The sequence below is a fragment of the Thermobia domestica genome, chromosome 9, assembly GCF_964235325.1.
Source record: "Thermobia domestica chromosome 9, izTheDome1.hap1.1, whole genome shotgun sequence".
Classification (NCBI taxonomy): Eukaryota; Metazoa; Arthropoda; class Insecta; order Zygentoma; family Lepismatidae; genus Thermobia; species Thermobia domestica.
Window position 1 is genome coordinate 120,209,794 of NC_137462.1, and position 27,808 is coordinate 120,237,601.

The window sequence follows — 27,808 nt, forward strand, 5'->3', positions numbered from 1 at the left end:
TTCGACGAAGATATCGAGAACTTCGCAGAATAATCTTTTCAGATCCTTCTCGTCTTCTTTTCCCTTCTCCAAATTTATGCCTTCCAAATCAACAACCGAATCAGCTAAGCGACTGGGGAGTGTGCATTTGCGTTTCAATGGTTACTGAATCGAAGTGTTTAAGGCATATGCCTTCATTGCATCGTGAAGGATATTTTCAAATATTCCTTCGTCTTGCCGGCAAGACCTGAGCGGTTCCGTTACCGATCCTTTTAACTTCACAGCGGCATCAATGTCCAAATATTTTCTTTGCAGCAGTGCGTTTGTCGGTTTTTGATATCCAAAAACCCTGAACATAAGCTCGGTAAGGAAACAGAAAGTCTTAGTGGAGATCTGATGTAGTAAACCGGTAGCTTCAACTTTCATTGAGGCGTGTTCTTCACGGGAAGTTTGAATTGCCATCAGTGCACTTAATATGGGAAACCTGTTGTCATGAATTACAGCCACTGTGTCAAGATGTCCAGTCCAACGCTGTTCCAACAATCGCTTTAAACTCCTTCCTGCGTAATCTGCTGCAACGCGTCCTTTTCTGAAAAAGTCATACAGTTGTTGACAAATATCAAAGAACTCTTTCAGTTCAGGAATTGTGTCAATGACTCTACAAATAACTAAATGTAATTGGTGATCGAAACAGTGAACAAACAAAATGTTTCTCTTCAAATCCTCAGACAAAAGAGCTTGCACTCCATTTTTCTGTCCACTCATGACAGGTGTTCCATCGTAGCACTGTGTTAGTATCGTGTCGGTTTTGAATTCTACTTTTCTTAAACAACCTAAAATGGCGTTCTTAATGCTGGTAGCATCTTTTTGTCCAACTTCAGTATAGCTACGCATCTTTCTTAAAATTCACAAGGTACCTAATGCGACAGCCAAATCTTCGATTCGTTGCTTGTCTCTGATTTCATCTGCAAGTAATGAACAAAATGTACTTTCGTTTGCTTCATTTACTATTTTCCTCTTAACAGATTCTGCCATGAAATGAATTATCTCATTCTGAATATCCGGACTAGTGTATGTTGCATTGGCAGGGATAGTTTTGACAATTTCTGCTCATTTCGGATCTTTACGAATACTAAATTCAAACAAATTTAAGAACAAACCACTTGATTGTTTTTCGAGTTACTCACACCCAGAATCTCCCCTAAGGGACAGCTGATTCACAGCCAAGAATTGAATAACTTCCATCATACTTTTCACATAGTACCTATTATTCATAATTACATTACTACACACCTTCTTCACGACCGTTTCGCCCGAGTTCTCATGTTTCCGTTGCTCCACAGCATGCCTATGAGTTTCAGAATCGGCGTGACGAGAAAATCCCTTATTTTTCTCAGTTGCATGCTTCCAGTCTCTGAAACCATTCTGCACAAATGAGGGATCACTGTTTCTTGACGGATATTTCCGGCAGCAAAAGGTAGCATCTAACAACAGAATACTCGAGCCAATCCCACATTTTGTACCATACTGGACGAAATCATCGAATTGAACCAGAAATGCTGGAACCTGGAAAATTTGCAAGATGCGGCTGAGAGGGTTTTGTATCGCCAAGGTCTGATACAAGGTGGAAATCAACACCAACATGGTGGAAATCAGATGTTTGACGTTTACTTTCTTCTTGACCTTCTACACATGTTGATACAGATGACCCTGCTTCTGAATTAGTTTCATTTTCGATAACTTTTGCACCAAAAAATGACTTGATGGATGCCTACTTCATATTTTTGGCGTTATAATAATCAGTAGAGTAATTGGAAACGTCTGGCGAGGTACATTTGCCTATAGTTCATTTTCTACTGTTTTTGTTTCCTTCTGGAAATTCGCTAAGCTCTCTGCTTCTTATTATTGCGCGCAATTATAAAGGTGTGTGACAAAATCTTTTTAAAATAATAGGTTCGGTGTTCTGCTGCCGTCTTGATTTTTTTTTTCTCTGAGTGCATATAAGGAATTAACGTTCTCTTCATTCCGTATATTTGTAAACAAATCGTGAAATAAATGGTTCGGGGCCACTCAGAAAACACAAAATGAGCCAATGCAAACTGGTATTTAGAAACATTTTACAATCATTGATTTATTTTCGTGGGTGCTCCCCACAAATACTCAAATCACGTGAAAATAGCATTGTTTCCGCTTTTACAATAAACAAAACTTCCAAATTCCCCGCTGATTTTTTTGTATCTGACTATTCTAGAGGCGCGTGTACGTTTTCTCGAGACATCACAGTTTCGGTACCAGTTTCATATATGAGACATGCATTTTCCTTGCACTGTAAGTAACACGGACATGTTGCATGTTTTACACGTTAATTACAGGCACACGTGGGACATGTACTGTCAAGTTGGCAAAACAAATGTTTTTTACCTGCAATGTTACACATGCACAAGCCACGCACTCACATTCATGTAACATAGCCTGTTTTCGGGTCAATTTTCATATGGGTATTCTTTGGAAGGGCATCTTGCCCAACGCCTTGAATGCTTGTCGCGGTTGTGATTCTTCAAACTCTTGGAATGAGGAAAAGTAATACATGGGAGATTATTGAGTATATCTAGCAATAAGAATAATTGCTGTTTTTCGTAGAAATATACGCCACGTTCAATTTCATTTGTTAGTAGTAGTAAATGCGCGTTAAGTTCAATTTTATTTAGTAAATAAAATCACAAGATTTTCCTATTTGGGATTTGCTGAAACAATTTGAAACTTCTGGACAACGTCCTTTTTAGAGCGGAAAAAATAATTTAGAGCGGGCAAAAAATATTTTAGAGCGGGCATTGCCCGCTCTAGCCCCTCCCTGGCTACGGACCTGCTTCCTAAGAAATTACAATGGGCAAAGATAGGCACGGGGACGGCCGGCGTGACATCTTGCGTCCCCCTACCTTTACAGGTACACTTTTACCTGCGGCAATATCTCGAAATACCCTAAGATTATAGACACATGTCCGAAGTGCAACGCCGTAGGCCGAGCAAATGCGGGGGTCTGAGAGCGAAGTCTCAAGTAACCAAACAATAGTATTTTGTATTTTGTGTTCCATATTTATGCTCTGTAAGTTACTAGATACTGCAGTCTAGTTAAAATTGAACGCAAATCCATTAATGGAAAGACTGGCGATCAGCTTGCACGCCGAAGATAAAAATTAAGTAAAGATGAATAGAAATAATCTGTTTACGAGTTGTAACTGAAAGAACATGAAAATGTATCAAGGAACATTGTTACGTACAAACATTGATAAAGTTCAGAATTGTGTCACACAGAGGAATAATACTAACTTATCAATGTAGTAAACATTCTCCGTTGTTTGAGAATTCACGTATGCAGATCATTTATTTTTGTTTCCAAGTAGCACCAGATCACTAGTTGCTATCTTACATTAGCTTTCTTTCATGGTCAGTTTCGTGATTAAAATAATATACATTATCTTTGTTTCCGAACAATAGGATGTTTTTTTTCTTTTGATAAGTAGAATAACTCAAAGTTCGAAATCTAATAAATCACAAGAAATAAGATTTTAAATTGAAAAACATGTTTATTCGAATGTGCATTATTATACGAAAGAGGTGTGTTCTTTTGTCCCACTGAACGTGTACGTGTCAATAAGATTATGTGAACGCGTCAGTTATCTTATCTGATTAGCGTCTCGACAATGCAACAATCTGGCTGTCAAAATATATTTATTCAGCACTGACCATTGCAATGAGTTATTAGAATCTTTGAACATGTTACTGCCTTTGTACTGCCTTGGTGTTTACCTGTTACTGCCATTCGTAAGTAATGAAACAACTATTATTTTTATTATTATTATTATTATTATTATTATTATTATTATTATTATTATTATTATTATTATTATTATTATTATTATTATTATTATTATTATTATTATTATTATTATTAAAATGCATTGAAAACTTATCTGAAATAAGAAAGCGGAACTGGTGGTAGAGTAGGCATAAATTCCATTAATCCCCACAATCTTATAAAACACACAATAAGTAGGTTCAGATTTAGCTGGATTAGTTTAGTTTAGATTAGATTTGGTTCCAATTAGTTTACCATGATATAAGTAATTGCGGTGGGTTTAACGAAATTTAACACGTTGTTAACTCTGAACCTACGTATAAATACAGATCTTTGTTTAATCTTATAATGTTTGAAGACATCATAGGCCCATTTCGATTTGGCCAGATGCAAGCAAATCGAAAGAAGCATGTCTTCAGAATTATAGGCAGATCCTAAGGTGGATTTTATGGAATATTTAATCAAATACATAGTGCTTAAAGTTGTAGAAAGGTCATATTACTACACAACACAATATTTGTTATATAATCTACTTTTGTTCTGTGCAGCCAAGTGTTAGTATGTTTAGATGATATACATACACTGAGTAGCCAGAACATAATGACTATCGATCTCATATCTGACATGTCCACCTTTTGGCTTGCAAGTCAGCAACAATACGGCGTGGCAGGGAAACAATGATATTTTGGTAGGTAGCTGGAGGCATGGCGCACTACATCTGCATACACGTCATTTAATTCCTATAAATTCATCCGAGTAGATCGATGAGCTCTGACCTGACAATCAATGAAATCACAGATATTCAGTTGGTTAAGATCGAGAGAGTGTGGGAGCCACTGCAACAACTGAAATCCACTTGCTTCTCGAACCACTGTAACACAACATTGACCTTGGGACAAGGAGTGTTGTCCTGCTGAAAGATGCTATTCCCAGGTGGAAATATGGCCGACATGAATACGTGATCAGCAATGATCTCCCGATAGCTTAGAGCCATCATTGTGCCCTCCACATGTACCACCGGGCTCGTGGGTGACAATGTGAAGGTATCTTCAAATCATAATAGAGCAATTTGCGGCCTCTCATCCTACTGTACACGTCTCGAACAGCTCTTCCCCAGGAACACGAAGGATTCTGACCTAACTATCAATTTAATGAAGGTATTATCGCAATTAATCGCACCACGCAACGTTATACCATTGCTCAGTAGACCAATAACAATGGCCACATGCCCATTCCAGTCATAATCGATAATACCGAATGATTAACATCGATACACGTGTGGGATATCGACTGCGGGGACCCATACCTAACAACATATGAAACTGTATGCTCAGACACACTCTACTTTGTCCACAGTTAAAACCTACTGTTAATTGTGTCACAGTTTGCACACTATCCTGTTTTTCAAACCTCGCCAATCTACGATGTCTCACATCTTTAATGACATGTGGTCATCCCATTTCTTGTCGTTTGGTGCTGCCTTCATCGCCCTTTTCCGAACTTCGGAAGTCTAAACACAGGAGCCGTGAACACCCGACCCTATTTCCGTAAATATCGTTCCTAGCTGTCTAGTCATCAGATCTAGCTCTTATCAAACTCTGATATCACCGGCCTTCCCCATTCTACGCACAAACATCACAGTGATTGATCAAGTGAGATCTCTCTCAAGGCCTGACGAGCGATTCTGCTGTCACCGCATTCTTACTTCAGCCCGATGACTTCGTTTAAAAAGTAGACGGTGGTCATAATGTTTTGGGTGGACAGTATCTATACCATTTAGATGGTATTTTCTTATTATCATCGTAATCATATCGTAAGAATTCAATCATTTTGATATAACTTGTCCATGTCCGTCGTCAATCTTCCGCTAGCAGAATTTATTGGATCAAATATTATTGATGGTTGCCCAATGAAAAGAAATGATAATCTGGAAAACAATTCGCTAACGATGAGGTTCCAACAAATTCGCAATGAAAATAAAAGCAATATTCTATGTGTAGCAACTAGTAATAACTTCCCAATGTTGCTTCCCCCTTCTCTCCAATACGAATAAGTTAATTAAACACAAACAATTTGCTAAGCAAAACAATATATTCACATTTTAAAAAAAACATACGTGTAACAGTTTCGCCAACTAACACTTTGGCTTCATCAGACACTATCAAGATAGTGTCTGACGAAGTCTGTGTTAGCTAGCGAAACTGTAACACGTGTTTTTTTTTTTTTAAATGTGAATATATTGTTTTGCTTAGCAAATAATTTGTTCATGTTTAATTATATACAAAGCAAAGCTTCTACTTATGGAGAATAATTTAAGTGGAAATAATAAAATTTTCCATCAAGAGTCCTATTTTGTTCTTTATTATGTTAAATTTCCATTTTTTTCAGGGAAGATGTAGTCAAATATTTAAGTTTCCTTTCTACAGTCAGTGAACCTTTTTTCAATTTATTTATATTTACTACTGAAGCTCTTTGTGTATCCATTCACCGAATTGATTTTCCGCCTTTAATGTCATCTATCAGTTAGAATTTTCTGGTTATATTTTTTTCTTTATTTTATCACCTAGGCCTACATTATATCACATTAACCAATTACTTTTCATATATATTTCTCTTTCAAATCTCCACGTTAGTCTACTGTATTGTCAGCGCATAGTTTTTGCGCACATTCCAGTCCTCTCTCGCTGACCACGCGCACATTCTAACACACGTAACAGTCAATCTTTGAGGGTTTTACTTCTCAGTGCCATCTTTCACATAGAACGTGTGATATATATATGCTGCTATCTTTGCAACAACCAAAACAGAACTATCACTAACCCTTGATGTTCTTGCTCGTCCTGTATGCGGTGTGTCTGCAACAGGGGCACCCCGGGGTCCACCGGGTTCGGATTTACCTTAAAAACACATAACTCGACATACATTAGTACACTTTCTTAATAACATTTTACTTGTTTGAGAGAAAAATGAACTATAGCATAAAGATTTGATCGTATACTTCATCTGTGCAATTTCTTTTCTTATAGAAACAATCTAGTTCTATTAATTTATCTGAGAATATAGTTGGCAGTACTTAACAATATTACTTATTGCCTTATCGGGTGTAAAATATAACCGGTTCAATACTACACAGACGTAGTGTCTTGTAATATTGGACACCCTCAACATTGGACCAATTCCAACACGAATTTCTGGGTGCGCGCCTGGTCTGCAACAATATTGGGAGATTTGTTCAATTCTTTGTTGGGCAAGTTTTAATTTCTGTACGTAATTCATAACATGTTTTCAGCTGAAAGGGGCTAAGTCATTCAGAATTACAATATGGTTCCTCTTCTATTGTCTATGTATCGTCCATATCAATGTCATAGCTCATTTTACGTCTACCTCCAACAACAATGGAAGTTAACAAAAATATTTCTTAAGGGGGCAAACTACTAAATATTTTTGAAAAACTAATAATTTTTCTTTTGCCCGTTTTTCGTAAGTGGAAAGAGGTAATAAAATGTAATTTGCCACAATAATAGATAATGTTATTCTACACCCGAAAATACGAATCGAAAGAATTTTCAGTGTTGCCATCCATAGAAATTACAGTGTGACCAGAATTTGAATTACTCAAAAATCTAGGTAAAGGCAGCGACTAGAAAAATGAACTCAACGGTAATTGATGACTTTTCGTGCTGTCTATGTTCCTTGTTTACTACTTTTTAAATAATGTGTCTATTTATTTTGTAATAATTTATGTAAAGTTTATAAAATAAATAGAAATATTATCTAAAAAGTAGTTAACAAGGAACATAGACAACATGATAAAGTCATCAATTATCGTTCAGTTCATTTTTCTAGTCGCTGCCTTTACCTAGATTTTTGAGTAATTCAAATTCTGATCACACTGTAATTTCTATGGTTGGCAACACTGAAAATTCTTCCGATTCGTATTTTCGGGTGTAGAATAACATTATCTATTATTGTGGTAAGTTACATTTTATTACTTCTTTCCACTTACGAAAAACGGGCAAAAGAAAAATTATTAGTTTTTCAAAAATATTTAGTAGTTTGCAGCCTTAATATAAATCCATCAATAAAATACATTTACTTCATGCACAGCATATCACAAACTTAAAACGAGAACAACCAAATTTTCTGCTCAAATCCCTTCCTTCACGAGGGCGACTAGTTTTGATGATCACCTAAGGAAAACACTTGAAACTGTCAGGGGATGATGCACAATCTATTAAGTTTCTTCAATTTATACCTTGAATATAAAATACAAGTATGAAAAGTGAAAATAAGTCCAATTTTGTTGCTATTGTTGTTAATTACTGGTAAAATCTTAGTACCTTAGTTCTACATTCTAATTTCGTTTTGTAAACCACTCCTTACTTGAAAGGGGCCGCGGTGGCTCAATGGTAGAGCGTTCACCTCTGGTGCTTGGGGTCCCGGGTTCGATCCCAGCCCCCGCCAAGTGAACTTTGTGGTGGACAAACATGTGTGCGTGGGTTTTCTCGGTTCTCCCGTTTCCTCCCACTTTCTTCATTCCACTATTTCATTCATTACTCATCATTACCGTCTCCTTTAGCCTAACCGGCATAATCGTGGGACGTAAAACTCAAAGATTTCATTTAATTTTTTTTCGTTACTTGAAAAAGACACAAATAGAAAATGCATTCCAATTATGCCGATCTATGTACAGACAGAACTTTATAAGTGAATTTATAATTCAATATGTTTAGAAAAAGCTGTACATTATGTTGAGCATTACTGTAAGAATATTAAAAGTTTTCTTGTATATTTTAATATTATTTATGTATTTATAGGTGGCAGCACAGGATTTGCCCACTCTCTACGAATATTACACGGAGGGTGGAATCAAAAGTGGTATTAACGCAACCGCTGAGGGATTTAAACTGAATGGAAAGGATATAACTATCTACAGTGGTGCCATCCATTACTTTCGAGTCCACCCTGACTACTGGAGAAGCAGTCTCAGGAAAGCCAGAGCAGCTGGACTCGTAGCCGTTGAAACGTAAGTCTTTTACATAGAAAATAACTTCTTTACATAAAGAGTTCGATATAAGGACGAGGAATACGATGAAAGAATATTGACAATTATAGAATAAACATGTGATATTTCGCTAGTACCTTTATTTAGACCCTAATGAAATTCAATGAGTATTAAAGTAGAAAGTGTGAATGAGAAAAACAATGTTTACAAAAACCTAATTTTTAATTCATTTATGTTGTAAGTATATTATCGAACCATGATATGACTGAAAAAAATCAGTACGGGGCCGAGGTGGCTCAATGGTAGAGCATTCACCTCTGGTGCATGGGGTCCTTGGTTCTAACCTAGCTCCCACCAAGTGGACTTTGTGGTGGACAAGCACCTGTGCGTGGATTTTCTCGGGGTTCTCCCGTTTCCTCCCACTTTCTTCATTCCACTATTTCACTTATTTCTCATCATTACCGTCTCCTTTAGCCTTACCGGCATAATCGTGGGACGTAAAACTTAAGATTTCATTTTCATTTTTCAATGGTAATCTCTGAAAATTCAGTATGAACGACTCTGGAGGGATCTATGTTAATTTCTCACTAAATTCTCCATTACATGTTTACTTTTGTTAATAATAATAATAATAATAATAATAATAATAATAATAATAATAATAATAATAATAATAATAATAATAATAATAATAATAATAATAATAATAAAATTTTGGTTACTCACAAAAGGTGGATTTGAACATTTTTAAGTAGTCCTTCAACTAGCTTCCTCTGATGATTACACTGTCATATTGTCTTTGAGAGTAAGAATGGGGTTCTTTTAATTTTTCTGTATAAGTCCCAACCTGGTCGTTTTGCTTATGTTGTAACAAAGAAAGAAGATGGCTTGTATCAACAGCTAATGACCGTTTATTTTCGAAATTTGACACAGGTGATACATAGTTGGTAAATCAACCACATGACCAATTAACACGGATGAGTAAACTTTTTATTTTCTGCTTAAAAGTTTTCTGTCCTAAACAGCATTTCTGCTATCCTAAAAATATGGTTATCTCCAGCTGGGAATCATTCATTGCGTATTCCTCAATCAAGCGTAAACCATGAATTAGGATTATTATTGTGTCAAAATGGGAGAAATAAACCTTTATCAGAAACAGTGTTGGCGAATATATATTATATCGTTGACTAACATGATAACTTTCGTGTCGATATACTAGGTATGAGTCACAAGGTTTGAAAATGAAAGCCTTCATCATAGTATTACATACTAATCAGACTTATTTCAACCTAGTAAAGTACTTTTTCCACTTAAATTGTCCGATGAGTGCTTTCAGAACGACAGATAGATGTGTTAATGTGTTATCTACTTGAATGATATACTGGCATCACGATCATGCCAGATCTTTCAACATAGAAATTAAAATTGTGACACAACATTGCAAGTAGCACTTGATATTGAGGGAAAATATTGTGACTAGATTAAGCTATAGGAATACGAGCATAATGTAATTTGTTAGTGTTTGATTGTATACTCCTAGGATAATCAAAAAGAGAAATTAGTACTGCTTCATATGTTGTACATATTCACAAGATGGCATGTTGTTTTAGATATATCCCTTGGAATCTCCATGAACCTCGAATGGATGAGTACGATTTCGGAGATGGTGACAACGATATGTCAGCGTTTCTAAACGTAACAAGATATATTCAAATTGCTCAAGAAGAAGATCTGCTCGTTATTGTAAGGCCTGGACCATATATTTGCTCGGAATATGAGTTTGGAGGATTTCCAAGGTAAAAAAAAAAAGTTATAGTTCTTAAGGAGTACAAGCGAGAACAATACATATCAAAAAATTAAAATTTATAATGAACAGAGATAAATGTGGCATCTACTAGTAGGTTTAGGTACTTTTCTGTTGTCTATGAAAAGGTGAAATATTAATTGTAGTAATAATGTAAACGGGTTAAATTTTCCAATCCAGATAAAGAGTAATTATCCCAAACAAATGATGTTTTTCTTAACTGTGTTTCTGTAGCTTTTTTTTTTTTTTTTTTTTGCTTTGTTTTGTTTAAACTTCCAAAGTATGCTATGCGAAACTCTTATAGAATGGCTATGTCCTGTATGTCAGTCAAAAGACATCAGAGCAAAAACAATAAGAGATATCAAGAAGTGGTTTGTTGGAATCGATTGAGCGTCCCAAGAATAGCTTCCATTTCATCCGGTTCCTCTCTATTCAAACCAAAAGTAGTTGAAATCAATCATTTTCAGTTTCAATGTTGATCTCCATAAAACAAAAACAATAATAGATAGCGACAGTTTTTTTTTTTACAAAAAAAATCGAATGAATCTCAAGAAAACGTGCCATTTTGACCCATAATACTACTAAAACCGGAAGTGGTGGAAATTTATTAGTACTTCCGGTTTCAGTATTGTTCTCCATAGATCAGAAACGGTAAGAGATATCAAGAAAGAGATTGTTGGAATCGACTCAGTGTCCCAAGAATAGATTTCGTCTCAACCATTAACAATCTGTTCAAACAGGAAATGATAGAAATTAACCATTTTAAATTTCAACGTTGACCGCCATAAAACATAAATGGTAACGGTCAGTGACTGGCCGGTTAGTGGTTTTTCGAAATCTATTGTGTCTCAAGAAAATATATCATATTTACCCACACAGCTCTATTCTAAAACCGGAAGTGGTAAAAATACTATTTCCGGGCTCTCTATTTATTCCTCTAGTGCAATCGGAAATAGTAGAATTTATTACCACTTCCGATTTGAATATTAATCTTCATATAACAAAAACAATAAGAGATTTCTAGAATTTTTTTTTAAATTTGGTTTCAGCGTCCCAAGAATAAGTTTTGCCTCTGAGCTTATTGCCTTATTACAGCTGCAAGTTGTAAATCTATTACGACTAGTTTCAGCATTACCTTCGCATAGTTTCGAAGTCTACCTTAGTTTCACAGTGTGAAATGAAACTTACTTGTTTTTCCTATGGATTTCATTCATATGATTTTCCAAGTATTCATATATATATATAGGATATATATATATATATATATATATATATATATATATATATATATATATATATTAAAAAATGTATTATTCAGTTAAACAAACTTGGAACACTTACCGTAACTAAGAAATAAATACATGCATAGTTCCCGTAATCCTTCTATGGAAATGTATAAATTAGTAGTTTCGTAGTTTATACTATCAGATTATCTTTACGTTCAGTAAAAAACTATTTTTTATGCTTTATATAGTAATCTCCCGATTATCGCAGAATTAGGTGGAGCGCTAATTACAAATAATCTGTAAAATGTCTGAAAAAGGAAATAGACTACCACGGAAACGCTTTTGAACGATTTTCATATACAGTAGGGTATCTACACATATAATTATGACTAATAAACAATAGTTTTCTGTACTTAAAAGTTTGTTAGTTTGCTTTTTCACACACACACAAAAAATCAGTCAACTTCTTTCAACTTTTTCTTTATTTGTGATCAATGTTTTTTCTTTGATTTTATCAAAGTTTCTAAACCAACGGTTTCTTTTAATAGCATAATTTATTGCTACAAAAAAAGAACAAAAGAAGGAAAGAAAATCTGCGGATAATCGAGAGTTTATTGTATGTAGTATAAATTTTAGAAATCTAAGTCTAAAAGTAGAACATTGTTGTTTTCAGCTGGCTTCTGAGATATAAAGGAATTGGTACAAGAACAAACGATCAACAATACGTTGAAAGAATGAAGATATATTTTAATAAACTTCTTCCCCTGTTGGCACCTTTGCAGTTCACTGAAGGTGGACCAATTATCATGTTCCAAGTAAGAAAGATTTTTTTTTTTTAATTTTCTACCTATATACAAAATTTCTTTTTAAAAAATATTATTTATGTTCTCACAATTCAATATTGATATTTTCATTACACAAAATATTTCACATAATGCGAAAGAAAATCTTACCAAACTATAAGGTTTATTTGTTTATTGTTGTATTATAATCTTAATAATAAAGATTTCTTGAAACAAATGCTATTCAAGACAGTAACCAAAGTTCATAGTCCTCCTATCTTAATCTTAAGTTTTCACGGACGAAATCAAATTTCAAGTCAGTAAAAGTTGCTATTTTGTTGACCTCATCCTGTGATTTTGTAATGATAGCCTAAATGACAAGCGAAGCATCATATTCACTAGAGCTCGAGTATATTACATATATAAATTTACTATCTAATTTCTCCTTCATTAAAAATTACATTATTCACTGATAATTTGCGATTATTTCTGAGGTGTTTCTGAAATCATGAGTCCGGATTCGATCCCGAATGGGTTGAATTACCATAAATATACAAAGAAAATCTGAGACATTAAACCCAAAGATTTCGTTTCATTAAGTTTACATGACGTTTTGTTTCAAGAAATATTGCGAATACAGTATTACACATTTGTAGAATATAAGAACACCATACCTTTTTCTTTTAAAATCTCAGATTGAAAACGAATATGGTTACTTCAATCCTATTTCAAAAGACTACCTGGAAGCCATCCGACAAACCTTTATTGATAACGGACTTAAAGAACAATTTGTCACCTCTGATGGACCATGGCAAGGAGATGTGGGAAGCCTTCCTGGAGGTAATTAGCCGCTTTCATTTTTTAAATTTTAAATTTGAACTAAATTCTGACTAGAATAATAATCGAAAGAAAATGTACAGGTAACACTGTCTACTTAAGATAAATAAATAAAAAAAAAATACACAAGAAATAATATTGAACTTTTATCAAAACGGTCAATGTCACCAAAATTGTTATCAGTTAATGATAAAAGAGAGCACTTTCTTAATAAGAGAGTATCATTATTTTCTTTCCATGTGCCTCAATAGTATCAAAAGAATGAATAGATTTATTTGTTAACGACCCTTCTTTACTTTCTCTTCTTTAACATTGTCCATAAGTAGAAGCTTTGCTTGGTATATACATGCAATCCAGCGGACTACTCAGTAATTTTGTTTTCCTACTGTTCAAAGAAATAATTAGGAATAGTAAATGTACATCGTACTTGTCTCTTCAGGAATAGTCAACGTAAGGAGAGCACAACATAATAAAGATCTTTTATTCTTTCTAAGCTTGCATTGCTTTTCTCTATTTGACTACCTGATAGAGCAAGAGTATCGTCAGAATTAGAATAAAAATCTCAAGGTTATATACTTCATACTTCTCAAGGTTTATTCACGTTTATTTCATGTTTATTTTTGTGCTTCTGTACTTATATATATAACCATATTAAGGATAAGACCATCAAGATCAGTAAATTCGACACCCTTTGTATCCGTTTCAGCAGTCCCAGCTATATCCTACTAGACAGAAGGAATGGTCAAAGCACTTTACATTACTGCCCACTATTCTATAGCTAAATCAATGAAATTGTAAACTACAAAGATTTAAAAAGTGACTACGCACTGCAAAGAGACAGAATTGAGAAGAGAGTAAATCTCAAATTAACGCTTGGTTAAACAACAGAAACTTTTCATTTTTTCCAAGGCCCTTTTCACGCGTCTAAGAACTATTAAACCAACTGTTTTCCCCTTGTTTGAGAGACGTGATACTGACACAGATTTCCGAGGCAAATTGAGGTAAAAATGTTAAATTTGAAAAAATCTGAAAATTACTGTCATAGAATGGCCATGAAGTGTTTGAAAAATATTTGTAAACTATCCATTCTGTATGGTTTTGGTTAAAAATAAAAAAAAATAATAACGATTATTTTTTAATCGTTACGAACTTTTTAAACGATTATCAATTAAAATTAAGTACAAATAAAGTTAATTAATAAACTAAAAATTTACAAACATTTAACTGATTGATTTAATCGTTAATTTTTTAACGGATTAATTACAGGCCTGGTTACAATATACAGTAGCTTATGATGTAGACTGTCTACAGTATGTATATTAAGTGTACAATGCTACCTATTCAAGTTTACTTAAAGATTTTTGTATCGAATTTTGCACTACTCACTACGCAACGTAATGTGTTCTGCAAGCGTGGAAGTTTTAAAATTTATTTTCAATTCCTGTACACTCTTAGAATATAACTTGAAAAGATTCTTAAAGTAAATAAAATGATAAACAGAAGTTATTTTATTCTCAACATAAAATAATTTCAAATGGAATGAATATTTTATTGTATTACTTATTTTTCAGTGTTGAAAACTATTAATTTTAATAGTGATCCCAACTCTGCCATACCTCAATTACAACAACTTCAACCGGATAAACCATTAATGGCAATGGAATTTTGGTCCGGATGGTTTGATCACTGGCTTGAAGGACGCAATACAGGACTTAATGTCGACAGTAAGTATGGGGTTCACACTTTCTGAAAGTTTGATGGGAAGACTTGGTCACGTATAAAGGTCTTAACGCAAGAAATTTAATTGAAGTAGAAATTGAACTCTTCTTGGCGACATAATCTAAAATGATGCGTTCGCATGATGGACCGACGAATTCTGATGAAACTCTGAAAATGAGCATAGGAAGTTTCACAAGAAAATACACTGGCTAATTATAACAGAGAATCTTTGCATAATTTATACGAATTTTAATTCATCACTAGCTGAAACTGCGCTCTCTACACAGCGCATCATTCGCATATGAGCATGAATCTCCTTGCCATTCCTCACATCATCTGTACATGTCCCTTTACAGACAAAAGCTAAAGACGTCGTGATAAAAATCGTAAAGGATACTATAAAAGGGAGATTTTTTCGATTATTTTTCATTATTATTTGGCCATGAAACAAATGCCTGATATATATATATATATATATAACTCCAATATACAACTATGTGGTGTTGAATGTATAATGCGTAGGATATGCTTTAGGGTTTTTTTTTTTTTTTTAATTTCAACATTTTCAGTATACCCGTAAAAATGTAATAAAGAAATAGTGGCCATGTTTCTTAAATATTCAATTAGAACTGGACAATTTACGCAAAATTTGCAATCGATCAGTGAAAATGTCATCTTTCTAGAGCCTGTAGTTTCCGAGATCTCATTGTCGATTGGCCACAAACATATAGTCTAAAAGAAATCCAAACATGGCAGCACAGTTCATTTGCATTGATTTTGGAGAAGGCTTATTAAAATCCAAAGATTTTGAACAACAATTTTAAAACATAAACTTTATGAAAAAGGTGTATTTAAATAATTTATTTAAAGTAAACACATTTAAAATGTTTGTCTCTGCTAAACGTGAAATCACATATAACCGTAAATGAAAGATTTGACAGCCAAAGTTATAGGTTGGAGCTAAGGCGTTTTTAATTGCTATTATAGCATTTTAATAGATAGATAAATGAGTTAACTTCACAATTAGCAATCAAACCTGAAATTCAATGTTGTAGGGGCCGCAATGGCTCAGTGGTAGAGGGTTCACCTCTGGTGTTTGGGGTCCCGGGTTCGATCCCCACCCCAGCCAAGTGAACTTTGTGGTGGACAAACACCGTGTGCGTGGGTTTTCTCGGGGTTCTCCTGTTTCCTCCTACTTTCTTCATTGCACCATTTCATTCATCACTCACATCACTGTCTCCTTTAGCCTAACCGGCATAACCGTGGGACGTAAAACTCAAAGATTTCATTTCATTTGTTTCAATGTTGTAAATTTATTGTTAAGGGACAATATACAATAAAATTTTTAAATAGGAGTGATTACTTTTCCTAGCAACAGTTGATGCAGCTTAAGACTTTGCTTATAAATGTAAGGCTTTATAAGCTCCTAAAAATATTTACTTACAGTATCATTTTTTATATGTTTTATTGTTAAATTGATGCATATACATATATATACAAATGTATCACAAAAGAATTTAATCATAATGTTTGTTTTTCAGCATACGCTACTTACTACGAAAGGATTCTGCGGTTCAACGCCTCTGTAAATATTTATATGTTCCAAGGAGGAACCAATTTTGGATTTCTCAATGGAGCGAGTCTTTCAGGCAATACTCCAGATTATTCATCAATAGTTAGCAGCTATGGTGAGTAGTCGATAAATTTTTCTACATATCAGTATTTTTCCATCAACTTAACTGTAGATTCAGACTTATTGTCAACAGAAATAACTTCAAATTGTACGTAATTCTCACGAAATGTTACGTAGTATTACTTGCAAGATTACGTATTTTGTGCCTAAAGCTGCCAAGCCATTTTTATTGCACATACAATTAGATATACTTAAAGGTACTATTTTAAACGTCATTCTACATTAGAACAGTACACAACTACTTTTTTTTAAATCTTTAATTCATATTTCTTTTTAAAAACCTGTACTTGCCATATTTACTGTTTTCGCAGAGATAAACATGTAATATAATATTTGAGATGAATTTTTAGGGGATTCATCCCTGTTTTATTTGATTTTAAATCTTTTGTGCACAAGTTAGTTCTCCAAAACATAAGCACGAAAGATTTAAAATAAAACATGGATCAAACTCTTAAAGAGCATTTTAAACATTACTCATATTCTAATCAAACATGAATTTTGTTTACTGCTTTGAAGTCTTTAGTAAAGAGTGTTTGAAAATGTCATACAACACCTTATTAATAAATTTATTTAGAAGCAAGTTGTGCAGGACTGTCCATTTGGAAGTTCTTCAGGTAAATACGATATTACTAATATTAGTGCAACTAGAATAAATTGATAAAAATACGTTATAATTATTGTAACTTAGAACTGTTTGTTTTCATTAAAGGCTTATCAATTCTTTTCGTTGAACGCTTTTATATTTTTACCCCTCTTTCAGATTATGATGCTCCTTTAAGCGAAGCAGGAGACTACACAGAAAAATATCAGAGGACAAAGGATCTAATCGCAAGATATAACAAAATCCAGACACGGCTCCCAGACCCTCCAGAGGAAACACCAAAATCTGCTTATCCAACAACAGCTATTCAGGAATACTTGTCGTATTCGGACTTCATAGATAGAGTAGTATGTTCAATTATATTATATTTATTTTCTGTGGTTCTGTAATTATGCATGTCAGTTTAAGAAGAACTGTTTATTTTAGTACTTATTATTTACCTTTTACCTACCCTTTAATTACAAAAATAATTTACTTTTTGATTAATCCTACCAGGAATGATGTCACATTTTATTAAATATCAAAATTACCGAAATATATCCCCTACTGTGCATAGGATTAAAACGATTTTAGGTAATCTCAAAGTACCTAGCACATTTTAAGAAATATCAAAAACATTGTTACGTAATGTTACATAATTTATATCGTTACCAATTCAAGAAATAGAAAGCACATATTTTACGCACTGTATTATTGAAAGATTAAAATCACGGTATAAAACTGCATAGTCGAAGGAGCATGTATTAAACCCTAAAGTGTATGAAATTATTTGTTAGTTTGGCGTCTAACATGTTCCATATTATCTACATATTTTAAAAAGTCACATGATAATATAAACTGTCTATATTTTAAAGTGTATCAAAGATTAAAAGTATATTTAAAATGTTGCTCCTCCCCATATTGACGGTCACAAAATCAGATCTAAGAATAATAAAAACAGCTTCATTCATGTCTTTCTTTCTTCCAATTTGTCCCACATAAGGTTACTAGAATTGTTGTACTAAATCCAGGGACATAACTATGATGTTCACCATGAGACAACCATTCCCATAAGGAACTTTTTTCTTTCTTTTCTTAATTTAATATGTAATTTACATTACCATACATACACTTCCTGACCAATTAATATAGTTCATCCTTACTTGAGAAAGAAACCAAGAATTAAATCTGAGGAATTTCATTAGATGATAGATGAAGAAATTTCCGGACATAAAAAAAAGAATTGACGACACCAGAACAGGAGCACACGACGACTTTATTAATAATGTATCGAGATTCGTTTAGCTACGTAAGAACTAGTTTTGTTTTTATTGACTGATTCGAAGCTTTTTTTTTTTTTTTTTCATAGAATGAAGACGATCGAGTTCAAATAGAAGATGTAGTATCGATGGAAGACCTCGATGTGAATGGTGGTAGTGGACAAGACTTCGGTTATGTTGTGTACAGAAAGAACCTTCAACTAAATGAAGATTCTGTGCTCAGGATTTCAGGCCGTGTCCGTGATATCGCCATACTTCTTGTGGACGGCGAAAGGAGGACGAAACAATTCACAAGTCGTGATGATATCAATGGATTCGGTTACTGGGCCAATAGGTAAGTAAAAGTATTTATATACACTTCAAAACAAAACTTCTAAAGAGTCAATTTAAATTTCATAAAACTGGTTAAAAATCACAAAACCTTGATGCAAAAATTAGAAGTGAGTTAATATTAGGTATAGAATACAAAAAAGCAAGACATAATATCAAAAACATTCAAAGTTACAAGTTCTATAACTAAGGATTCTAATACCTATTTTCGGCTGACTATTGCAACTTTCAAACCAGATGAACCTTCAAGCAAGGGTATAAAGCAATTATTTGGCCAAAAAAATGAAGGAAATTTATCCGTATAAAATATGCAAATTATATATATATATATATATATATATATATATATATATATATATATATATATATACTAAAAGAATAAACACAAGAATTTAAACTTCGTTACATAGTGCAAATGTAGAGGAATTTTGTTTTAATATATGAAATTTGTATGTATATGTGTTAAGTTTCCTTTATTTCATTAATTTTACCAAATGACCGTTTCCTCCATCCTTTCCTGAAAACTCGCCCAGTCGAAGGCTGAAGCAGGAAATCGTAAATTAGATGTTCGAATATTCAGTTTTAAAAAGCATGTAATAAACCGTATATAAGGTCATATTTCGTTATTGCATCCATTTCATCAAATTTACTTAATAAAAGTTGTCGGTTACAATTCAAAATCAGCTCAATTTCGTGGTTAATATTCTTACCTAAAAATAGAAGAGGAACGTGTTAACTTAATTTTTTTCAATAATTTCTTGAACCAATTTCTTGACTACTAAATATTTTTCAAAAGCGAACAATTTTTCTTTTGCCAGCTTTTCGTAAGTGGAAAGAGATAATCAAATGTAACTTACCTCAGTAATAGATAATATTATTCTACACCTGAAAATACGAATCGGAAGAATAAGCGGTGTTGCCATCCATAGAAATTACAGTGTCCAGCAGCGACTAGAAAAATGAACTCAACGGCAATTGATGACTTATCATGATGTCTGTGTTCCTTGTTAACTATTTTTTAAATAATATTTGTATTTATTTTGTAATAAAAAGTACAAAATAAATAATTTTTAATTATCAGTAGAATTAAAATACAAATATTATTTAAAAAGTGATCGTAGCGTGAACAATTATTCGATTTCATCTTTAGTTGAAAGTTGCTGGTGATTTTTGACAATACCACAGATTTTGAACATGAAAAGTGCGAATACACTAAGTATTGCTGGCAGTGATTTAATTATTAATACGACCGAGTTAAGAAATTCAAATCTTCCCATTTTCAAAGCCAATGTCAATTACATACACACTTCGTAATAATTAGTTATAGTACGTTTGTATTGAATATTTAAGTCTGTAGTGTTGAAATCAGTTTTAAACAAGCAAGAAATCAGTTTATCGTAGAATACCTGGGTATATCTCAAAGAAAAAATTGCATTTTGCTAATTAGTTTTCACTTGTCATTTTAGATTGAATATCGTATCTCACATTATCTGAAATGACAGCGAAGCAATAAATCTAGACAGGCACTTCTTACGACATTCCAATCGTAATTCTCTCTTACTCGATAATTCTAACTCATCAAATTCTTTAGTAGCAGAACAATTCTTTAGTCCAAATATTTCCCTCAGTTTCTAATTAGCTATAATCTGATTTTGCAAGGGATGTGACCTATGATCATTTTACATGTATAATTATATTTATTAAAGCAACGAGAATAAGTTACTGATTTCTTCATGATGATAAAATGAATATAATTTTAATGTAGGAAAAGAGAGTAGATAATTTACCAAAATAATGGACTTATGTTTTAAGTCAGTATATGACAATGTCTTCGAAATGAAATGATTTATTTAATGATTTGGTGGCCACTGCAAAATACATTCTGCATTTCTGATTACTAGACATTTATCTTGATGTTATTAGTTTTTTTTGTACAATTGACTTATATATGGATGTTTCTGTATTTCAGTTAAATTATTTTGCAATAATTTGTAATGCGTTGGAAAGGAACTGTGCATGTTTACGAATCTTATTTTTTTCAATTTCTCGAAATTACTAAACAATGACTTTCTACCATCTGTTATGAAATAATAGAACTAGAATTTAATGATTTTAATGAATTTTGACTGTCAAAAATTGGTTTGAAAGTGACTGTTTTACTTCTGATGTAGAACTAATATTAAATTAGTTTCAGATTATATATACAGGGGTATATATACAAAAACTTTTTTCCAACAGCAATAGAGAATCCACGGAGTTATGAGAGTTCTTGAATAATTGTGTAAACACACAGAAGTTATCCGAATTGCTAAATTCTCTCATAAAAATTATTCTCATTAATATTATTATTGCAAAAATATATTTTTATATATTTTCTTCTTCCTTAACTCACAACAACATTATATTAGAAAGCGAAAACCTTTTCCTGGTATCACACTTTAATTAACTTCCCTTCTGGTTTAATGTCATCTTTAAAATGTGTTTATTTTCAGCAATATGGAATTTAACTTTGATCCAACAGATGCTGGAGATCGGGTTGTGGATATCCTGGTTGAAAATTGGGGAAGAGACAACGGAGGCAATACACTCTGGCTTCGACCAGCCAAAGGATTATGGGAAGGTCCTGTACTATTGGATGGAGAAAATCTAACAAACTGGGAAGCAATTTCGCTTCCATTTAAATCCAAGTGGGTCAGAGGGTAAGTGTCTTCTACGTATGTATTCTTTTTTAAACAACCAAATAACAGGATTGGCAAATTGACACTTCATTTGCTATTATCATTATACTTAAGAGAAATGTTACTCGTTCTTGCATTGCAAATAGTATGTAGTTAATTCTTGATATTATAACATATAGAAAATCAAATAATAATTTCAAGCTTGTGCAGTCACTTGAATGATTCATGTAGGATCAGCTTCAGTTCCTGTGGAATTCAGTGCGATTAGCATAGCCATTAGTACTACAGTACTTTCAATTGGTCATGACGACTACAGTTTATTTAAAGCAAACATAATGCTTGACCGACTCTTTCCATCTATTTCTCGTTTTATTTTTTTAAAGATTGAAAATGTCACAATAATAACAATAATATGACGAATGTTCAACTGGATGATGTGTGGTGCATACATTGGCTCTTAATACAATTATTTGTTCTCCTAGACCGGAACTATCTATTTCTCACTTTAAGTAACTCCCCAATGATCTCACGATGATGGATTAATACTAAATAGTCTGTTTCCTATTCGGGAATCAATCCTGAAAATACACGTATTAAAGGCACGCGAACGTAGATTGGAAAACAGTAATAACGATTGTAACTTGTTTCTACAAGTCTTTTAACCTTTTCGGAACAGCCTCGTTTTCCTTTTAAAATTGTTTTTTTTAAACGATAATTTCAATATATTAGAACGCAATAAATGATATCTCGTTCTGCAATTATTGTGGTATACAAAGATGACCTTCTGTCTTTAATTTTACAATATAGAGTATCTCTTAATATGCAGCTCGAGAATTCAGATTTTTTTCCCCGTCCAACTTTAGATGAATTGACAAAATTAATTCGACATTTCTGTATGCTACGATCATCATTACAATATAATAAAATTAAAATAACCTAGTGATCTTCAATTTCTACATATATATTATAGAAATTTCATATAATATAATGTTTTTATATTGAGAATTACTAAAATATGTTCTTATATACTAGGAGGCTCCGCCCCCTGGCACCAAGCCTCCGAATTTTAGCTTAGTTTTTGATACGTGGAACACATTAGTAATGTAGATAAGGTTTATTTATAGTTTGTTGCTATATATATATAAAAAAAACTTCCTCAATCAAAAGTATTTCATAAAACTACGACTTCCGTGTTATATTTAGGTTTATAATTTTTTAAAAGATATAAAAATTTGAAATTTTAACACTATAATATTAATTAGATAAATTCAGAAAAAAAATATGAAGCAGGTATGTGTAGGATTTAAAACATTTCGATTTAAAGAGTAATGAAAAAAAAAATTCATTTTTGGCATATCTTTTTATATACGAATATATAGAAAGTAGATATACAGTATAACAATAGATCCACGATTTCATATGAAATACGAATTTTTGAAGTAGATATGATGCTACCATACCTTCAAGGATTGGGATAAAATGATCTTTTTCTCTTTGTCTTATCGGTTGTAGAAAAGAATGTGGGGTTGAATCCTGTAAACTACCAAAAACATTATGATATACAAAGAGTGAAAAAGTGAACGACTGGACCGAGACTCAAAAGCAGATTTGCGTACCGTTCCGACGCGTTAACCACTACGATCCAGTCAGCTTCCCAGAACATACACGTACAAGCCATGGGGTCTAAATGGAGAGCACCGACTTCAAAACTGTGAGAGTGTATGGCTGTTCTGGGAAGCGAACTGGGTAGCGTAGTGATTAATGCATTGGTCCGATACGCCGAAGATACCGGGTTAGAGTCCCGATCCAATCATTTACTTTTTGTGTATCATTGAATGATACCAATCTTTGTGTATCATTGAATTCGCACCTACAGAAGATTTGGTGTGTCAAATATCCAGTTGTTTCCTTCTTTCATTAACAAAAACTAAGAAGATTATTCACTTCATTCCTGTCTATTTTTGTGTTAATTTATACTGATGTCAGATTTTCAGCTGTGGCCAACGCACTCTTTCAATAGCGCTCATATTTAGGAAAGTCTGCGAAGCATACATGATTATTTTCCCTTCCTCATTCATATGCTGCTGAAACATAGTTGTAATCTATATTTTCTTTCAGATTAACTGGCTGGAGAGAAATTGATGAGACAGTCATTGGTCCAGCTTTATTAAGAGCGACCTTCAACGTCGATTCTCCTGCAGATACATTTATTGACATGAGCCAATGGGGAAAAGGCATTGTATTTGTCAATGGTTTTAACATTGGACGATACTTTAACCTTGGGCCATCCAAAACATTATATGTTCCCGCTCCACTTCTTAATGAAGGAGAAAATGAAGTGAGTATAAGCTCATTGAATTTTAAATAATAATACTAATATATTAAACGCAGACGAATTTTAAGCCGTATCAATACGATAGCATTTTAGCAGATCGATTCCCGACATGAACAGTTCACGGAAGCCACTGAGGGTGTTCACAAGTCCCACCCTCGGTTTCGAAAATATCACTTAATCTTACAAAATACTGTTTAGTGATACAGCATCAAGTTATTTTTCTTAATAATGACATCACAATCTTCACTAACTAACTACTCAATTACGAACAACCCAACAACATTGACTATCTCACTGAGTAGCAATTTATAAATACTAGAAAATCTGGGAGACAAAATTGAAAATATCTTTGCATCTCGTAAGTAAATACAAAAACATCCACACTGTCATTATAGCAATACAACCTGACTCATTCATACTGGTGAACTCTAAAACGAATTTCGACACGTGGATTTCTTTCATGAGAAACTTTGGATCGCTTTCCAAACCAATCAATGGAGAAATCTTATGTGAAACTTCCATATTAGTGGAAATGTTAACATGCTTATCTTGAAAGTCATTCGCTTCATCAAATGCTCTATCACGTGGACTTAGCTTTCTTTACGAAAGAAAGAAAGAAAATGAAAATAAATAAATAAATAAATAAATAAATAAATAAATAAATAAATAAATAAATAAATAAATAATAATAATAATAATAATAATAATAATAATAATAATAATAATAAATCAAGTGTCAATCTGAAAGCCTAAGTAAACTTTCAGACTTTACAGCTGTTTTTAAAATAACGTTTAAGAAAATTATGTTATTTGTTTATGCGCGGAAATACTGGACTGCATTCGGTTGATGAGGTTTCGTTCACGATCAACAGGAAAATATGTTTCTTATGTGAAAACCTTAACATTGAAGACGATGTATGTATTGGTATTACAAGGAATGCTTTTATTTTCAAAGTTGCAGCCAGAGTACTTGCAGCCGGGTTTTCTTCATATTCAACAGTCGTCTTGTAAACAAGACTATTGAAAATATCCAATACTAAAGCAATTCGTTGGTTGAAATCAGGTAATTTTGAACGCAATCTGAAACTCGGAAACCTCTGCCTTAGTAGTCATTCAAAATGTGCTATTTAGATGGAGTTTCCTAATCACATGATCCCGAATAATATCCCTCGTAAATTGAGATTTTCTAGTTGTGCACAGTAGAACATGGTGAACATGGTTATTGTGGCAGTTGAAAATATCTTTGATTAATGCAGCCTCATTCGCAAAACGAAGTAAGATATTGAACAGAGGTAGATTCAATACTGAAGAAAACTCCTATATAAGGAACTACAAGGAGACAGAAAAACCCATTGCTACTACTTCCATTTTTTTTTTTTTTTTTTTTGTTGTTGTTGTTGTTGTTGTTGTAAGCAATATGGTAATATATCAGAATTTAAGTATACATTAACTATAAATCTACTATTCTATGCAGGATTCGTTCCTGTTTAAATACCGTAAGTCGATCTTACAGTTATCCATCTCTTTAGTTATGCAAGTTGGTCTCGTAAATGTAAGGAATAGGCAACAATATTTGAAAATTATTCCACAATAAAATGACAAAAGCAATTTCATTATATCAAGCGTGAACTAACAGCACCAACTAGCCTGTGTAATACGAATAAGCATGTGGTCTAATACATAACGTTTCATTTTTCACAAGTTGCACACCTTGGAACCACAAAACCTGAGCATTCCCGAACATGGGTATATAACTGAAAAAAAAAAATGTTCATTATTGGTTGTATAAGATATTAAATTTCAATTGTAGCTAAATTTTTATTTAAAAAAAAAAAATAAATAAAATGGCAATGAAATTTACATATATTTCTTTTAATTTTTAGGTTATTGTATTTGAACACTACGCACCAGCATCAGAAATAGTTTTCTCTGCTACACCTAATTTGGGATGAGGACAAGATTTCGGCAATAGGTATCCAGAAGACAGACAAACCACTAGCAAATACATTGCTATTTTTATATTGTTAGCGCTTTTTTAATTGAATAAATACAAACTTTACTTCTATTACAAAATGTCTACTTCCTTATCTTAAATCTATTATATCATCTTGTAAGAATCGAGAAAAAAAAAATCTTTGTACAATATCTTATGTCCAGATATACTTTCTGAACGGCGTACACAGAGTTTCATCAAGGAAGAGGGCTTCAAGCACCAACCTCCTATCGTTTCAGGACATTCGTGATTTTTGTATACCTATCTTAATCTAAAATGTTAACTTTACCATATCTTCTTGAAGGAGGAAGAGAGGAAGGTAAACCTGGAAGCCATCTTTGCGTATGTTGCTGCTTCTGTCTAAAAGAAGTAGCACACTTACGTTATGCAAGTAAGCCAGTAAGTTGGCCACTTCTTGTTCTGTGGCTCAAACGCATATATGGGTCTATTAAATGCAAAACTCGACTTCAAGTATCATCAATTTAAAACTTGAGATGTGCATGGGGTTCAACAGATCTTTTAGTTCTGTCAGTTGATATGTTCAGATTAATGAACGCTTGTATAATTCTATAGTCAGGTAGTTCGAAAAAGACAAACACAACAATACTCGGCGAATATATTGCCTTTATTGAGTAAGTTTTCCTTTGTTTCATAGAAAAAATTGCTTTATGTAAATCAGCCAGGTTTTGCTTTTGATGGATTGGTATGAAAAATTAAAAATTTGAGAGTTGAAATGATGAGTGAGACTTTAGGTAGGGACATAACTAAGTAATTTCGGGTACACTACACTGATAGTATTGTCAATTATCGTAATTTTGACAACCTGAACACTGTTTTCTCTTCGTTATTCTTCGTACGTGTAGTCTTCTTATTGCAGAAAGACAGTGAGTGATATCTCAATTCATTTCTTGGATGCTGATCGTATATATAATGTTTGTCTAACAACTTGAAAAACTCTCTATTATCTGTAACAGCACTCCATAGGTTTACTAACATTTAACATACTAAGGTTTAACGATCACACAATTTGTGATAGTTTCCTGTGAAATGTATTATATACTTTCTGATTTACTGTAACAGACAACCGTTTGACCATACAATAACTTTTGCACCTTTCCGTTCGTTCTATGTAATACAATAATGAAGTTTTTACCTGAATAGCGTGGTTCTTGTTATTTCACCGATAATATTGTTAGCTAAAGTCCTACTAACTTCCTCGGAAAGTTCCTTTGAATTATTTTATTTCATCCTGCTGATTGGTTGATTTGGAGTTTAGTGTCCCGTTCAGCACTCAGGCTATACCAGACGTGGATCTACATCTTAACATGGGATCCGAACCACGAGTCCCCACTGGAATCGAATCCGGATCTCCCGTGAATTCCATTCTATTTTATGTCTTCTTAACTTGAATTATAAATTATGTTGACTTTGTTGACCACCAACAGTACAAATTCAATTAACCAAAAGATTTTTGAGTGGTAATGTTTAACAAATGTTGTAAAACGTAGTTTTCGTGATCTAGGCTAACTTGGGCCCCGTGATTTAGATACCAATACTTTTACTCCAGTTTAAAAGGAAATAGAAATCGCATCTTAACTAAAGATATACGTTTAATCACGCAGGAACTTCAACAATGGTCAATCAAAAAAAAATCCATTACTTCATTCCTTAATCACAGAGGAAGCCAAAGCCTTAAAGCAAGAATACGTCC

At 33.1% G+C, this 27,808-nt stretch overlaps 2 protein-coding genes across 2 annotated transcripts; one reads left to right on the top strand and one right to left on the bottom strand.

Moving 5' to 3' along the window:
* Positions 1-141: 141 nt before the first annotated feature.
* Positions 142-873, bottom strand: LOC145660976 (uncharacterized). The gene has a single exon (XM_081726427.1). The coding sequence runs from the start codon at positions 871-873 to the stop codon at positions 142-144; it is 732 nt and encodes a 243-aa protein (XP_081582553.1).
* A 2,544-nt stretch (positions 874-3,417) lies between these two features.
* LOC145694972 (beta-galactosidase-1-like protein 3) lies at positions 3,418-26,169 on the top strand. The gene is made up of 12 exons (XM_081771782.1): positions 3,418-3,801; positions 8,653-8,861; positions 10,451-10,636; positions 12,544-12,685; positions 13,348-13,492; positions 15,061-15,213; positions 16,750-16,896; positions 17,662-17,849; positions 18,851-19,095; positions 21,584-21,790; positions 23,888-24,107; positions 25,988-26,169. Exons 1-12 carry the CDS (start codon positions 3,754-3,756, stop codon positions 26,054-26,056), a joined length of 1,959 nt encoding a protein of 652 aa, XP_081627908.1. The 5' UTR covers positions 3,418-3,753; the 3' UTR covers positions 26,057-26,169.
* Positions 26,170-27,808: the final 1,639 nt, after the last annotated feature.

Excerpts from the sequence above, each read along its gene's own strand:
- LOC145660976 (XM_081726427.1), bottom strand. The coding sequence starts at position 873 with ATGCGTAGCTATACTGAAGTTGGACAAAAAGATGCTACCAGCATTAAG.
- LOC145694972 (XM_081771782.1), top strand. The coding sequence starts at position 3,754 with ATGTTACTGCCTTTGTACTGCCTTGGTGTTTACCTGTTACTGCCATTC. Across the intron at positions 13,493-15,060 it reads TGTGGGAAGCCTTCCTGGAG|TGTTGAAAACTATTAATTTT; the intron begins GTAATTAGCCGC and ends CTTATTTTTCAG. Across the intron at positions 15,214-16,749 it reads TACAGGACTTAATGTCGACA|CATACGCTACTTACTACGAA; the intron begins GTAAGTATGGGG and ends TTTGTTTTTCAG.